Source organism: Athene cunicularia (genome assembly GCF_003259725.1).
Source record: "Athene cunicularia isolate RWA chromosome 5 unlocalized genomic scaffold, athCun1 chr5_part3, whole genome shotgun sequence".
Classification (NCBI taxonomy): domain Eukaryota; kingdom Metazoa; phylum Chordata; class Aves; order Strigiformes; family Strigidae; genus Athene; species Athene cunicularia.
In genome coordinates, this window is record NW_020799103.1 from 7,399,706 (window position 1) to 7,417,112 (window position 17,407).

General features: G+C 40.6%; 1 protein-coding gene across 12 annotated transcripts in view; it reads right to left on the reverse strand.

Annotated features, from left to right (window-relative positions):
* Positions 1-17,407, reverse strand: part of NAV2 (neuron navigator 2) — a 417,220-nt gene that overhangs the window by 96,856 nt on the left and 302,957 nt on the right. For all 12 annotated transcript variants that reach the window (XM_026850748.1, XM_026850747.1, XM_026850744.1 and 9 more), the window contains 4 exons: positions 15,055-16,153; positions 12,327-12,439; positions 8,722-8,830; positions 5,893-6,282 (listed from right to left, as the gene is read on the reverse strand). In XM_026850748.1, coding sequence (XP_026706549.1) covers positions 5,893-6,282; positions 8,722-8,830; positions 12,327-12,439; positions 15,055-16,153 — 1,711 coding nt within the window. The remainder of the gene's footprint in view (positions 1-5,892; positions 6,283-8,721; positions 8,831-12,326; positions 12,440-15,054; positions 16,154-17,407) is intronic.

The window sequence follows — 17,407 nt, forward strand, 5'->3', positions numbered from 1 at the left end:
CTGACAAAATGAGGTAGACAAGACTGGAAAACACCCAGGACGTCAATTCTTTCAGGTGTGCACCCCAGTGAAACAGGGGTGAAAACACATTACTTAAGACAATGATCCCACCCACCAAGCACTGGCTGCCAGCCTGGAGCAAGCTGAAGATCCACCAGAGTTGGGCAGGTGTTCAGTAGGGTTTTGCATATGCCAATTTTGGTTTAAATGCCTAAATCCTTTCTCAGAATCTGTTTCAATGAAAATCACTGAAATAAGCTGTAGAAATAGTGATCCATCTTGCATTGTCTTCTTTAATTTTCTTAGGGAGGGGAATGACATGCGACCAAAGAGAAGGAACAAGGGAGCGGTGCTGCTCCTCCACAGGTGCTCAGCAGGGTCAGCAGCGAAGGAAGAGTCACCCCACAGGGACTACCGACTCCCTCAGCCTCCTCCGTGCCTACGGACCATCACATCGACTGCGTATGACTGCATCCCCCTCTACTGGCTAGCCCCAGAGTGGGACTGGGTTTCATCCCTCAGAAGCTGTCCTTTTGCTCAAATTACAAAGACCTGTTGGCACTGAAGCAGCAGTTCAAACACTGCTGAGGTATTTATTACAGAAGCAAGCCCAGAGTGGGATAATGGCTATTAAATGGAATTTTGGTAGTCCTTGACAATAGGACAGTATGTACTAAGTAAGCAAAAAATACAACACACCACAAGTCGAGAGTTCGCTTTACTGACCTATGGCCCTTTTTAGGAGTACAGTGAATAAAAAGCTTGATTCCAGCTTATCTAACATTATGACTTATAAGTCTACAGTGTCTTCCTACACTGAATGCTACTCTGCAAGGAAAGTTCTCTGAGAGCGATTTATCGGAGATATCATTGTAAACGATCAAACACTGTTTTATGGATGAAGCTGACACCAGAATCATTCCTGAACTGAGTGCAGTATTTAAGAATATTTAATATAATATACAACATTAATAATATTGAAAATCCTTATGTAATATTCTAGTCGTGTCTCCTGTAAAGAACTGTAAGTGCAGTTCTTGGAATAAGAATATTATTTTGATTTAAACACTGCCATAATTTTTTTCTTTTCATTCTCCCAACACCAGGACATCTATGACAAAGTCCAAAAGCTAGTTCTGAACCAGCTTCAATACAGCTTACTAAGAAGTCAGAAGTCAAGGTTTCCTAATACGTTTTCATAAAAGTAAAAATTTTGAGTTCACTTGCCTGACCCCTTCATTATTTGCATTAATTATCTATTTACCATATATAGATACAATTCTACAGTGCTGAAAAGATCAAAATGTAAGAAGCCAGTCCCAGCAGACAGAAGGCAGTTCAAATAAACACTCCGCTCGAACAGAGAAGAAAAATAAAATAAACCTGCTAATGATTCTCAGTCATGTTGAAGTGTTACAGCCATATAAGGAATGCAGTTTTACCCATCCACTATCTTCAGATGAAATATTATCACTAAAATCATACCATTTAAAGAGCAATGTCCAGTAAAATGACTAACCCACTGTAACTCAAAGCATACAGAAGAAATACAGTGGCAATGACTGTGGCAAAAAATAGGCTGAAAAAGACTCTATCTAGCATTGAATCAGTGTACAGGGTGAACAGGCTCTCATTCAGACCATGATTACTACAGACACTCTTGATTTCTAGCTAGCCACACGTTACCTGGAGGAGCAACCATCCCTGTTGCACACAGCTTAGGTTGAAATGGTTTCTTTGAACTACTGTTACCAAGAACAAATTCTCATTAGCCACAAACTGCATAGTCCTCCTTTTCTTTCTCTAAATCCTTAGCCCAAGGGAAGGTCTGTTGCGCCACATATGAGCCTGACAACTGAAAAAGATGTGTCACCGCCTGTCTGATAAACAGAACAAAAACGAGCAACTGAGCTGCAAGAATCCTACAGATATCAATCACATGTCAACACGCAATGAAATCAGTCCTCAATTTCAGCCTACAAGAGAACTCTATTTCAATTGCAGTTTTGGTTCCTGTTACTCAAGGGCAGACAGGCCTCTGCACCACAAGGACCTTAGGACACCACTATTCTGTCTGGGTTTGAGTGACCTGAGCAGAAGCAGGGGGTGAAGCCTGGTTCCCCAGCCCAGAGTGGCCTTCTCTCCCTTTTAGCATCCTTTCACCCGTGTTCCCAATTCACCTGCTTGTAGCGCTTGTAGCAAGATCCCTGGAGAGCACAAAGGCTTGAATAAACAAGAAGGAATCATAATCCCATGAGCATCGCACACAGAAAACACATTAAGAGTTTACAGAAAAAGAGATACAGCGTGGTAATGTATCAGCCCCAAAGCATCAAATAAATGGGGAGGTTAATAAAATGGTAAAAAGCTTCTTCCTCCCCCACCAGCAGCTGCTGTACCTGCGGGAGGTTGCTGAAAGGAGAATTTTAGCATAGGGCCTCTGAATACTGTATGCAGGCTGAGCACTTCTGTCCTTGTCTAATAGCTGAGGGAGCAGTTCGCTGCCAGGCTGGCTAAGGGAGGTACGAGAGAGCCACCAGGTAACGTTTCTTAAAGAGATGCACCCCAAGAGTGAGCTGGGCATGCCCCAGAGCCCAGCCCGGCGCGCAGCAGACTCATGGTCCATGCACGGGGCTGCTACTATCTGCCCTGCCTTGAAGATCAGGCTCGAGGGTGGCTGAGCTGTCAAATCATCAAATCTACATTTTGTTGGAACATAGCTGGAACAGCCACGCTTCTGCAAAAAATTGTTTTGACAAGCTGCGTTTGCGGACCCAAAGCCATTTCCTGAGAAAATCTGTGACCAGCACTAATCAGTATATCCACCCGTTAATTCTGCATAGAAAGCTGCACACCAAGGTAATGAAAACAGGGGCAAAGGATTAATTAAATTAAAAGATTTTTTTTAACAGCTCTGTTGCTCCATTCCAAGGACAGATAAAAAGGAAATTAACTCTACAATCTCATTAGAGATGCGACTTTCTGATGGAGCTCAGCCAGCTGCTGAAAGAGGTGGGTTGGGTGCTTGCTCCCCACCTCACACAAATCCTAGTCCTGTTACTTTGTCGTTCGGTTCATGTTTTAGCTCCCACAATAAGACAACTTCTTACCTTTGATCCATTCCCTGGAGACTTCCTTAGTTTAAGAGATATTCTCTGCCCATTTGGAAAAGATACTCTTTCTAACCCTATGAAAGCAATCCTGGTGTCTGCCAGAGCTCTGCTTGAGCAGATTTATTAAAGGAGGCCAAACGAAACTTCCCATGACCCAGTACATTTCAGAGAAAGCATCAGGATCACAGGGCTAGAATAGTTTGTCTTGGCTATTGGATTTATTTTGGCTGTAACAAATATTTTGGCTCCCTTCCCTATCAGTTTGCCAATGAAAACACAGATCCAAGGTTTTCAGACTGCAGGACTGTAGCAATTCTGAAAAATGACAAAGTGAAACACATACCAGCTAATAAAGAGCTATTCATGCTATAAATGCCCTCTTGTGCTGCTTTCCACATACTGTAACTCAGCTTCTGGAAATATTGGGCTTGTTTGCCCTAACTGATCTCAGAGATTTGTTCTGCAGCAAGTCACACGGATGCTTTCTTTACAAGCAACCTCTCCGATTTCTAAGCGGTGTGTTATTCCTCTGCCACAAAAACACAATGCTATCCTATTTTTTTTATTACTGGGAATAAACCGACATGGGGGAACATAATTTATGAAACAGGCTACCAAAACATCTGTTCACACTGGAGATGGTAATCCAGCATTATTAGGTGTCAGTGAGATTCACCAAAGGTAACACCCTCATTTTCAATCTCTCTCCATTGGTCCTGGGATTATATCCAATGCCGTTATTGCAATTCAGTACTGCAGTACTCCCTTCTCGGGGAATCTGAACATGCGATTACTCCCCACAGCCTATGCAACCCCAACGCTGTGGGGCTGCTTCCCCAAATGCTCCCTCCAAATGCCCACCAGTGCAGCAACAGGAGGACCTCCAAATCCCCCAACCTCCAAACCCTGACCACAATCTGGAAATGGAGCTGGATCTTTCTGATGAGGGATTGACCTATGACACAGATTCAGCCCTTGGAATTTAGTCAATGACTACAATAATGTTATAGAAATCAATGAACCAACTCACATTATTTAGCAGAACAGGCTTTTGTAGCTAAAGGCAAAAAATAAGGAAAAGAAAAAGACATTTGTACACATAACTCTTCTTGTCCTAAGAACTTTAAATTGCCATCTCAATCTGTGGCTGGTTATATGAGTAAAAACTGAAAGTTATCTCCCTCCTTTAAAAACAAGTGGGAAGTAAGTGTCAGGTACTCGATTAAATATGTTCTAACACTCAAGGCTAGGAGTGAGGTGCTGTGCAGTATATGACTCTTCTGCTAAATGATACAGTCACCATTCTGGGTATTATTCTTGGTATATAACTCGCTGCCTTGGTGACAGAGGTACCAACTGGCGAACACACATTTTATTACATTATTCATCCCTTAGACCCAGAATCCAAAGACCACTCTTACATTTTCAGACTACAGAGACTTCCATTTTTATCCTTCAGGATGGCCAGATAGACACAGAAAAGGAAATGATACACAGAGATGAGCGAAGGCACGGATTTCTCTGGAAATATCATTTAAAAACTCAAAGGCTTTCTTATTCTTTCCTTTTCCTCAACCTGGAATCTGTACTTTATACACTATGTAAAGATCTGCAAAGACTGGCGCTCCTCTAGGATATGAGCAGCAGAAGCCCGAACTGACACAACTCTGCCAGGGACACTTCTCAGCTCGTACTCCAGGTGTTTTACAGAAACCATAGTGCAACTCAGAACTTACTTTCCTCACTTCTAGGCCAAAACTACAGCCACCAGTTTAAATAAAAGTCATAGTCCAGAGGAAAAGCAGTAACTGTTATTATAATGAAAACTGCCAAACTCAGGTGTACGTTGATTTATTTGAGGAAAACACAAGGTGCTTTAGTGACACGATGTATTATTAATGCAGTAACTGCTACCAGGGTGCCTTATCTGAAACGGAATTTTATGCTGCTTTTAGCATCGGCTTCTTTACTATATACTTCCTTAATGAAGAATTAAAAATACGGTGTCTGACTTCTTAAAGAGGACAGTGTGAAAACATACAAATATTCACAAAGGACAGAATTAACAGAGGTTTCCAGATTGTGTAACTTAACTGGCTAAGTTAGTGACAAAGCAGCAGCTGGATTCCAGCTATTTCAGTAAGACACTAAATCTTCCAAATAAGCCAGAGCTTACATCTCAAAGATCAGTTTTAACATCAGTGTAATGCTGATGTACTTGAGCTAAGAGAAAATGACTATACTTTCTAGAAGGAACTGAAAATGGACATAATGAATTGAATACTAATTTGCCTATCAATTTATATTTCTTCACACTAACTTGCTCTTTAGACTTTATTTTGTGGTTACTACTATTTTACCGTACGGAGATGTAAACTTATTTCCCCCCAAAACGCTCAGACAGAAGGGTTCAGCAAGTACAGCAAACGCCTCACTCGCTCCATCTTCTGGGCATAAATGAACATTGCAGCAGGTATTTGCCGACCACAACGAACCCTGACTCGGGAAAACATTTCATCATGTGCAACAGTATATTCATATAGAGGAATATTTGCTTAACATGCACTTAAAACTTAAATCATGTGCTTAAATCTCACTGACCAAATTAACTGTGATAATGACCTATCCCTCTAAACGCTTATGAAAACTAGCAGAGTATCTTTGCAGCTTTTTTTTTCTTATTTTCTCCCAATAACCACAGGAATACAATGGCACTGTTAAACACAATTGGAAAATCACATGAAGTACAGTATCTAGGAAGAAAAATAAAAGCACTTACCCACTCGTGATGTCATCAGCTCTGATATTCTTGCCCAGTACATCCCCATCACTCATATAGCCGGTGGCATCCATGGTGATGCCTTCCAGATCGATTTCATCACTTCCCTTGTCCGAGATGTCCACGTGGCAGACGCTGCTCCCGCGAGATGCTAGCTGCCTTCGCAAAGGTGCTGAATACATGTAACGACCCGACTCTGTGTTGATGAAGCGGCTGGCGTTGCCTCGCGGAGGATACCCGTTTCCCATAGACGGAGCATCGCCTGCCTGCAGGCGAGGGCTGGACTGCCCCAGTCTCCATGATAAGGGGGTTGGTCGTCCCGTCAAGCTGAGGATGCTGCGGCCACTTATCTCAGTAGTGACGTTGGTGTCAAATGTAGTTTCCAATGTGCTTAAAAAAACCAGAAATGCATTTGTTTAAACGTATATGGAGTGCCGTGAGATTTCAGGTGAATGAAACACCCTACAGGCCAAACACTCACCAATTTAAAGCATTAACAGAATTTACCTGCTACAACACCTTGAGAGAGATGGGTCCATTCACAGAATCATCTGGGCTGGAAAAGCCCTTGAAGCTCCTCCAGTCCAACCATGACCCTCACCCTGACCGTTCCCAACTCCCCCAGATCCCTCAGCACTGGGTCAACCCGACTCTTCAACCCCTCCAGGGATGGGGACTCCCCCCCTGCCCTGGGCAGCCCATTCCAACGTCCAACAGCCCCTTCTGCACAGAAATCCTTCCTCAGAGCCAGCCTGACCCTGCCCTGGGCAGCTTGAGGCCATTCCCTCTTGTCCTGTCTCTTGTTCCTTGGTTCAAGAGACTCATCCCCCCTCTCTGCCCCCTCCTGGCAGGGAGTTGCAGAGGGCCAGGAGGTCTCCCCTCAGCCTCCTCTTCTCCAGACTGAACCCCCCCAGTTCCTTCAGCCGCTCCCCAGCAGCCCTGTGCTCCAGACCCTGCCCCAGCTCCGTTGCCCTTCTCTGGCCACGCTCGAGTCATTCAATGGCCTTTTTGGGGTGAGGGGCCCAAAACTGAACCCACTCATCGAGCTGTTGGTTCCTCCAACACTGTTCTTAAATAATGATACTCTTGCACCCAGGTCACCAAGTGTTCAACATACATGTGAGAAGACTTAAGCTGTAACTTTTCAACGATTATCCACAGTATCAAGGAATAACCTTCTCATCTTCCATCATATATAAAACTCTATTATACCATGGGTTTTCCACTCTAGGGAAGGGAGTGGGATATTACACTGACTAAAGGAAAACCAACTCAAGTACTATTTTTCTGATATATTTTCTTTTATTTGTCTGCATTCATGAATGTCCTAATACTCTGGAGACGTGTCCAGCACTAACACGGTAGCTATTTCTACACCGAGGAAAGGATTAAATGAAAAAACAGTAAGGACAGCAAAACAAGTTTATTTTTCAAAATAGATTTTATATATTCACGAATTGAATGTAATTTTCAAAATATTGATAATATTTATGCAGAGCTCTGGTGACAAAAGAATTTTAAGTCACAGCCTGTAAATACAGTTTTGGACAAACGTCAGCAATGTGAAATCTTCCATTCTCTGAATCTGACTCTGTGATTATATTGCATCCCTTCCAACAGTAATGCTAGTATGGTGTGAGTATGGTCTGAGAATGCTGTGACCACTCAACTTCATAGTGATATTGGCATCAAAAGTAGTCTCCAATTATCCAAAAGATAAATGCATTTGATTAAATGTAGATTGTTATATGGAACCTTAAAAATGGGAATGCTACACCATGAGATTTCAGGTGATGTGTATAGATTGCAAGACTACACCCTGAACACTCACAGCTTAGTTGCAGCTAATTTATTTGCAGCTAATCCATAGCTGCAACTTTTACGCACATGAACTCCCTTTCTTGCTCAACTAATATACCATTACTTTTTTTTTTTTAAAAAAAATAACTGTGGGTATTTGTTAAAATAAGCAGCATTGTACTATTTGCAATATAATCCTACATATACGCTGCAAAAACCTATGCATCCTCTGGTTATAGTAATTAAATCATAATGAACTGTCACATTAACTGAAATTTGAAAATAAAAATAGCATTGAGAGTTTATCTTTGCAAGCTCTGCCTCAGTTTTAGATACAAAGCCAAAGGACAAAGTGTTGCCCCCATGAAATCATTTAGGGCTGGAGGCCATAAGGCACTAAGTAGGACCCCAACCTCATTAGGGGCCAAACAGCTTATTCTCCCAAGCTTCCTATTCAACACAGAGAAGATCTGAGTTTAAATGTTTAGATGTAATAACAGTCTTTGTTTATTTAGAGCATATTTTAAATATTGCTGAAGATTTCCAAATGCTGCTTTACAAAGAAAAAGCAGTTATATACATGGATGACTAATAATATTAGAAAAATTTGTTTGTCCAAAGGTTGGTCAGGAATTCATGTTATGTACTTGATGAAGTGGGTCAAGCGCAGTTCACCTGCTTATTTAAACAAAATATTACACATAGGGGAGAGGGGTGTAAAGCACTGAAGTTGTTTGAGATGAAGAAACATTTTAAACTGTAACCTATATTCAAACATCACCTAACACATTTAACAAGCGCTCGTTATTCTCCACCTTACATTCTATATACAACCCAATTACTCATCATATATCTCAATAAACACTGAACATCATTCAGAATCTGTGCTTTAAGACAAGAAGTACACGATCAGTATCTTCCATTGTCAGCGTTAACAATTTTTAAAGGACGTAACCCAGCCAGATCTAAGAGATGTAAAGTAAGAGCACAAAGATTTCCATTTTCTTATAAACTAAGTCATGCCATTACCTGTGAGTGACCTGGGTTCCACGTAAACTGGACATAGTTTCCTCTAAGTTCTGTCGAAGATCGGCAATGTTTTTCACAGTTCGTAACCGCCGAGTTTCTGGATCCTCTCCTACAGGGGAAAAAAAACCCAACATAAGAAAGGATAATGCAGGAAACAGCAGAGAACTGAGCTGTTACCTCTGCCTGATTCTGACTCAAGCACATCTTTTTCTGACTTTTTGTTACTTAACACTCCAAACCGATTATGATGGAGATACTATTCCCTTACGGCAGGCACCTGTCTCTGCCACAGCTGGACTGAGAACGAGTTCTGTACCGTTAACTTTAATTCACAGGCTGCCTTTGCACCAGATGTTTCTATATCGTAATTTCCCCATACGACCCAATTTAAATTCCGGTTAACTTTCCACCTCATCAGGAGATCTAGTCCATCAATGCCACCCTTTCCATCTCATGTATTGACACAATTAACATCAACCCGACACAGCCGATTTCTCCAATGCTGTATTTTCATTAGATCTTCTTTTTTCATTTTAAATAGTTGTCATTCTACAACAACAGCCTTCCAATAAACTAACTTGTGTAGACTGGGTGCTCCATGCCAAGTGATCTTTTAGGTAACGTAGCAAAAATTTTTGCTTGTCAACATGACAACACAGTTATCGTTACCTAAGTGTGCTACATGACACAGAGTTGGGGGATGACTTCTAGTTTCCCTGGCATTTAGAAATCCTGTTCTCTACATATTCTGATCTAAACCACATTTATGTCCTGTTCTTTAACTCTAAAAGTAGAGTTTATACACATAAAAAAAAGTTCTCCTTAGTGTCTCAGCATAACTTATTTTAATAAAATTAATAATTTAATTAGTGCCTCAGCATAATTTATTTACTTGCTCAGCTGTCAATGAAGGAATGCTTTGGTTGCTAACCCAACTGAACTTTATATGGTTAAACCTTCTAAGAGGTTGAAGAGCAGTGAATTTCTAGTAGTGCCAACATATTCTTTGTAAGCTGAGTACTGAAACAGAAAACCTCCAAAAAGCCGTCACAAAGCTTCTGCTGGGCTTTGTGGAAGGAAATGATTTCATTCTGAAGGGTTTACAACTCATGACTAAAGAAAATACTACAGCAAATTTAAAACTTTTCAAATTTTGTGTCCGCCTTCTCTGCACAAGCGATGCTTTCTTCAGCTGCCAGAATACTGGTCATCCACACAATTGCTAGTTTAGATGGCTATCTATATATCACACACATCAAAAGTGTTAAGGAGCAGATACATGAACTGTTGTTGGAAATTTCCAAATTCTTTGCTTTAAACTTCATGTTTCTGAAAGATGCCAGGTTAGTGGCACAGAAAAAGCAAGGCAGGTACTCCTGCCCGCAAAGCAGCAGTTAGAAACTACGGAGCCCCAACTACAGGGGAACTCTCTAGGGAGGGGAAGATAGACTTTAATGTTTACACAGTCATTAGCCTTTCTGAGACAAACAATGGCTCATGTTAGCGAAAATATTTGCCATTTTTTTTTAATGGGTCTCTACTCCCTGGGAAATAATCTCCCTGAGATACAATTCACTTTGGCCAATTGGTCAAACAATTATGATCTGGCTGGACTGGCAGTAGCTGCCTTACAGGACCGATTCCTTTAACCAATGGTTCTCTGGGACAGAAAACATCTTCTACGCTCATAGATCTACAAATTTTTGCAGTAAGGAACATAAAATATTTATAGGCCTTTAGCCTAACAAAGGTCACAGTGCTCTTTTACAGATCATTTCTCTCATAGCTCTTAAGGCAAATGGTAGATAAATTCTTAAAAGAATAAATGTGGGACAAGCTAAACCAATTTCTATTGATGACTCATACCTAAACTGATACCGAATTTTTATTTAAATGACATTCAGTTGCTAAAATTATAAGTATACTTAAAAGACAGACATTGGATAGTGCCATTAGAATTTAATTATTAAATCACTTCGCTCTTCATGAACAGGCAGTATCACTGTTCAACTCCCAGTTTTCCCTATCCATGCTCTTTTTTGTTTTATTTGGGCCTTTAAATTAAAAGCATCAATAGCTGCTACATGGTGAGAGAAGAAATCTGTCCCTTATTTCTTCTAATTTATTTGGGTTGGGAGACCCTTTTGTTTTGTTTGCTTCTTTTCCCCTAAGATTCCTTTATGGACTGCTGCTGTCTGTGGGGTTTGGCTGCACACAGCTGGGTTCTGCATCTCTGCTGTTTGAGGTTGTCAGCATTCTTCCATTTTTGGATCCCAAAACTTACATATTCTGCTTGAATAATAGTTTGCATTTACATAACATCTGTCATTAAAGACTACAGACCTTTTGTGATCTGTAAACACTTCTCAGCTTACAGGCTAAAATATCATCTAGGCTAGGCAACATGATGACTAAGAGGCAATACTGAAAAAGTTTAAGCAGCTGGACACTCTGCATTTCTTACTTTGAACTGGCTCATATTTAAATATGAAGCCAAATTTGTTCTCAAGGATTTTAACACTGTGCCATTTATTTGCCTTTTAAATATTTAATCCACCTATATGTGTCATACACACAGATACACACACTTATGGATTCCTGGAGCCCTTTTCCTCACCAGCGACTCTGCCCCTCGCCTTTGCCATCAGCATACAGGCACACAGGTATAAACACAGCATTGACAGAACATGTAATGCAGCATGAAATGAATCCGATTGTGAAACTTTTAGTGACAAGATTTTTCCAAGCAAGATGATCAGTTTCAAAACACACATTAAACTGGAGGACACCAAACCTAAGTAGATGAAAAAACCTGAGATATTCTACTGATGTGATATCCTGCAATAGTAGACAATGCTGAAACTGGAATAGGAGACTTGTCTGTGACTATAAAACCACATTTTAGATCTTTAGTAGCATGATTGCTAAAAATTGCTTTGTTATATTCATCAGCTTAAAAAATATTGCTAATCATCATACTTCTTACAGTAGCAAGAATTCTAGATAAACATATGAAGTACTTTTTAATGTAGACTGCTAATATCCTAATTACAATCAGTTTCAGCTTCTATATGCTGGACACAGTAAAATACAGTTGGATTTCTGTCTCCTATTGCTGCAGAGACCAATTCTCAAATTGATCAGATTCATGTGAGTGAATACTGAGATTCCTCCAAACTTAGAAATGCACCAAAACATCAAGGAAATTAACTTCATCTCCTCTGTAAACTCTGAAGCAAAGTTTTAAAAAGTAAAAAATAAAAATCAAATGCTTCAATATACTTAGGATCCTTATTACAGCTTAATCCTAAAAGGTGCTGCACATCTCCTAGAAAAACATTAAGTACCCAGAATTCCTAATGATTTCAAGAAATTTGAGGGGCACACCATTGTGTAGAACTGGAGCATCTAGTAGTCAGATTATTGACAGCTAGTTGCCAGTGCTGAAGAGATGAAAGAAATTTCATAACTAGTAAGAACTAAAGCATTACGAATAAAAACAAATTAACCCCCCCCCTTAAAGAAGGAGCTCCTGACTTTAAACTTGCTTTAGCCCATTCTTATTTACCCAGACCACAGTCAGTGGGTCATGTTGCAAGACATACCTGAGAGGTCTTCGAGGGCAGGCTGTCCAGTTTTGACATAAAGAGCAGAATCCATGCTGACCCCTCCTGTGCTGGCCTCGGCTGTTACGTTCCCTTCATTGTCTGTCTGCGATCTGGAAGGCAAAACAGAAGAGAGACGTGCAGTCACTCTCCATCAAAAGTATCTCAAGTATAACAACTAGACAATTGCACCTGCCATCAGCCACTCTGTCCCCCTCTCCAGAATAGACCAGCAGACTGATTTTACATAATTCATTAGTCCCATGTTGAATTATGTCCTAGAAATGGAAATGAGCACTCAGCTGTAAAAGATAAAAAATTCATAGTCAAAGATAGGCTTCACAGGTCTTTAGATGGGGTCTTAAGACATTCTGTTTTCCAGCTAAATTTTAATTATCAATAACCATCATCCGATCCTCTCTAATAAAGTCTGTATTACGTGAATATAAAGCAGGTAGTGCATGATGGCATGTTACACTCCTGATAGTTTCCCTTCATTTGTATTTTAAAAAATAAGGGACTGGCTAAAACCAACTTCAAACTCCAATTTATTGCCTGATATTCTGGCTGTCAGGTAATGAAAGGTGATGTATAAATCTATTGTCACATTTGAGTAATATATCTTGACTCATTTCATTTTACTAGTTGCACTGGGTTTTGCTCGTAGGGCCACATCAACGAGTGGCGGGCAGCTCTCCTGCCCAAAGGGTAAGTGCTATACGAAAGTCAAGACACGGCCGAGAATGACTATTGCAATGTTCTTATTTTCCGTTGACCCTATATGAAATGTAGAACAACTTCCATGTCTTTTAGTTTAAAAACCCAAACAAAAAGTCTAGAGGCAGATGAAAAGCTTAAAGTAACCTTAAGTGATAGCTGGAGAAAAACCAAGACTACTACTGCAATGCATTAACAACTGCATTTTGCAGATTCAAAAAGTGTCTGAACAGTAAACTTAAAACAACACTATATGTTTGCCTTGACAGTAAATACAATTTTACTTCTCTCTTTCCTTTTAAAGCCATCAAGATTATAGAGTTTGGCCCTTTTTCCTCCAACGCTGAAAAGTAAAGGTTATTTTTTCAATTTCTTATCATTTTCTCCAGCCGCCACTAGGTAGTTTCATTACTGTTTTTTGTAAAAAGTCAAACCTAGAGTTTATCAGTATGCTTAGACTACAGAGAACATAAGGACTGCATCTGCTTTTACACTTTAAATGATGATTTCTGTGTTCAAACTAACAAGAATACCAAGTAAGAGTGCTTTTTCACTTTGTATTTTGATAGGACATTGAAATGATAAACTGAACAACCCAAACCTGAATGCATTTTTGGAAGTTATGAGGGATAAACAATATAGCAATCAGTTTTCAATCACAATTTTCTACTTAATTATGGATTAAAATAGTACAAACTGCTCTGGCAATTTTTAACTCACAATAAATCTCCAAAAATTCCTAGTAGTAGATCTCACCTTCAAAGACACAACAACAATGCTGATGTATGTAGATGAAAGCAAGAGCAAGGGAAAACTAGACTATACACTATTAACACAAGTTTTAGATTAATTTTTCCCAACTGGTTCCTTTTCATGTGACCGCATCCCAGAAGGACACCTGGCATTTTATTCCATTCACACAGGGAGAACACTCAGGGGTTGCTCTTCCCATTTTGCATTCCTACATTGGCCGTTGGCATCCCTCTCTTTCAGGTTCATTGCATTTACATTCACTTTTATTTAAAAAATGTGGCCAACCATCTCTTTATGCTACATCTGCCAAGAGATCAAAGGCAAAATGTGTATAGTAGAACTGAAAAAATGATGGGAAAGGGTGACAAAGATGACCAGAGGCTACGAACATCATCTCTACAAGTAAAAACTAAACAGGCTACGACACCTTAGTCTAGAAAAGACACATCTTAAGGGAGGGAAGTGTATGACAGGTCTCAAATCATGAGCAGCAAGAGGATGATAAAGACAGAACAACTGTTTGCATTCTCTTCCTATGAAAATGGCTGTCAAAACTAAAAATCCTACCATCTGACTGAGGAATTTCTTGCATCATGGTGAGGCTGGGGACCACGTCTTTAGGCCTCATTTCCTTCTTGTTACTCTTCCCTACATAGCCTCTACTGTCACTGTCAAAGAGATGATGCTGGACTAGATGGAGATTGGCTGCAACCCCATATGGCTGTTCTTTTGCTTACCTCATTCAGGGTTAATGCACAGAACAGCAGACTTTGTGCCTGGCTTTACCTATACTAAGGGATTTATTTCATGTTTTAAGCTTTCGCATTACGGCTTACAGTGAAGCAGCTCCACCACTGTTAGCCTCACTGAAAAGAATAACTGTATCTATGTCATAAATTGGCACTGCTACAACTTTTAAAGCTATGAGGCAAAAACCCCACCTAATTCCATGGTGTGAAACCAGGCAAGAGCAGCACTTGGTCAAGAAGGTGTTAGCATTCTCATCTTAACTGTTAGTAGGGTCGGATACAACAATTATTCACCCTCCTATCTATCACAACTTCTAGTAGATCTCAGTCTGATGGCCTTCGCCAAGAATTTTTGTGAATACGTATACACTGCCTACTCTCTTAAAACAAGAAACTTCTAAACGACATGCCATTCCTCTTGCTGCCTCACCTCCCTCAAAGAGAGTCCAAAAGGAATCTTCCTATCTAAGTGTCCTGTTCAGAACAGTCCAGTGAGAAGTTCACCATACCTGTACATGAAGGGAGCTACCGTGGCAGTGTTCGGGTGGCTGTATTGCTGTTGGGGATGAGGTAGCTGAACACTCACAGTATTGCTCCCTGTGGTGTGTGTCGTCGCGGCGGGTCCATTGACAGCTTGGCTGCTGCTGCTGCTGTTGAGGCCTCCTACACCTTTTCCTTCTGAAGAGGCCAGACTGGATGAGGAGCTGGAATGCCTGCTGTCCAGCTGAGACTTCTGATGAGAGAGTCCCGTGCTGGCTTTCCCGCTGCGGTTTCTCTCGCCTTCCTTTGCAGGAACGGGGGCACTTGAGGATTTCCCTGTGGTGTTTTTCATTCCTGGTTTTGGTATTCCACTGTGCGAAGGGGCAGAGGCCTCCTTCTTGGCACTATTCAGCTTGCCCCCTTTAGGGATAAAGCTTGCGATCTTGGAGGACTTTTTTGGCATCTCTGTTGTTGTTAGTGTTGTCTGTTCTTCTTTTGGTTCCTCTTTCAGGTCCAGCTTTTCAGTGATGGATGTTCTCTTTGCAATGTCTTTACTTTTATCCTTTTCTTTCTCTTTCTGTTTCTCTTTATCCTTCTCATTACCCTTTGGAGAACCTTTCTTATTAGTTAGTGCCCGACTAAAAGTCCTTTGTGCAATTCCCTTGAGTGCAATTTTGGGACTACTGGACATCGATCCCGGATTGTTCACATTCTGATTCGTGGCATCAATTTCTTCGCTCTCCTCAAAGCTCAGAAGTGTCTCCAGCTTTTCACAACTGTTATCCCGAGACCCCGGACACTCAAGTGTTGTCCCTCCTGCTTTGGAGCCTCCTTTGCTATTGAAGAGTTTTAATTTTTCAAGCATGGATTTTTGACCATTGGGAGTTGTTTTGGTGATTTCCAAGGGTGGCTTTGGAGGCTCCGGTATGGGCTGCTTTACGGATAACATGGAAGACGTAGCTGTGTGCTTGGCACTAAGGGACTTGCTGCGCCAAGGTTTAATAGCAGAGCTGGGCTGAGGGATGGCTGATGAGTTATTGCAACTAACAGAACTGCTGCAGCTTTGAACTGAGGATGAGACATTTTCATTCATTCCTGTGGGTTGGGAGGCTGTACTGTCCGCAGGCTCTGGAGAAAAACCAAAAAGAACCCAAAAAAACAACACAGTAGTACCTGATATTATAGCTAGAATGAGATTCTTTCTGTAATGAAACATTAGGAATTTTACACTATTAACATTAAAAAGAGACATATATTAGTACTTTCAACATCAGTATCACTTACAGAAATAAGAAGCCAGTTTTCTTTTCCTACCCAGCAGAACAGCAACAAGCTCCTACTATGCAATTTACATTTACTTGCTATTTCAATAAAGAAAAAAAATAAATCTCCCCCAATTCAAACCAAAATGTGTTTCACAACGTGTTCTCCCTTATTAAGTTCATAATACTTTTTCATTAGCAAAAACACAGCACTATTTTCTAACTAGGGATTCCCTCTGCTTTTGGCAAAATAATTGCTGTTCAAGTTCGATTCTTAGAAAAACCTCAGACATATAAAAAAACGCAGGAGTAAGGAAAAAATTAAAACTGAAGTCCTTTCAGTTATTGGGGGGAGGATATGAGATCTTCATGTGCAAAAGGTAGAAGAAAACTCCATGTACAAAAATAAAACTAATTGTGCCATTATGCAATGAACCTAAATTAAGTATTACCCCATATCTTAACCCAGCTGTAAGAGAAACTAGTGGCAGTAACTACAGCCCTCCTCCCTCAGAGAAAGCAAATCTTTTATTTATTTAGTTCTTTTTAATGTTATTTGTTCTTGTTAAGAAATTAGTTCAGAGCTTAGAGAGAGCTTGAAAAATCACACTCACCTACCAGTGGCCACTTCTCCTCTGAAGTTTCTCTTTGCAGAGTTTCCTTTCTGGAGACGTTACTCTCTCAATTATCACAAATATGTTTTCTGTTAAACTGCTCATGTTTCCAATTAACTTTTGTCATCTATGTCTGTTCGCCTGCCCAGCAGCCTGCTGGGGATTAACGGCTCTTACCTATATTTCCCTGCCCTTTAGCAATAAAGTAAACTGTGTATAGAGCTGCATTTTTTTAATTCAAAAATCAACAGCGGTTGAGAGCGTGCGTTTTCAGCAGCAGGAGCAGCCCTGTGAATTCAGCCCTGTAAATCATGAGCCGCTGCAACCACACAGGGACTGTTTTACTTCACTTTCAGCTCTCAGTGAAGATACGGCTCTGTTAACCTCCCTCCTCTGATCCAAACCAGATCTACTAAAGATTTAAAGCACATTCATCTTCCTGACTTAGCAGAGAATTGGGTTTCTAAGAGTATTAGAGAGACTCCTTAATAATAAACTCAGTCATT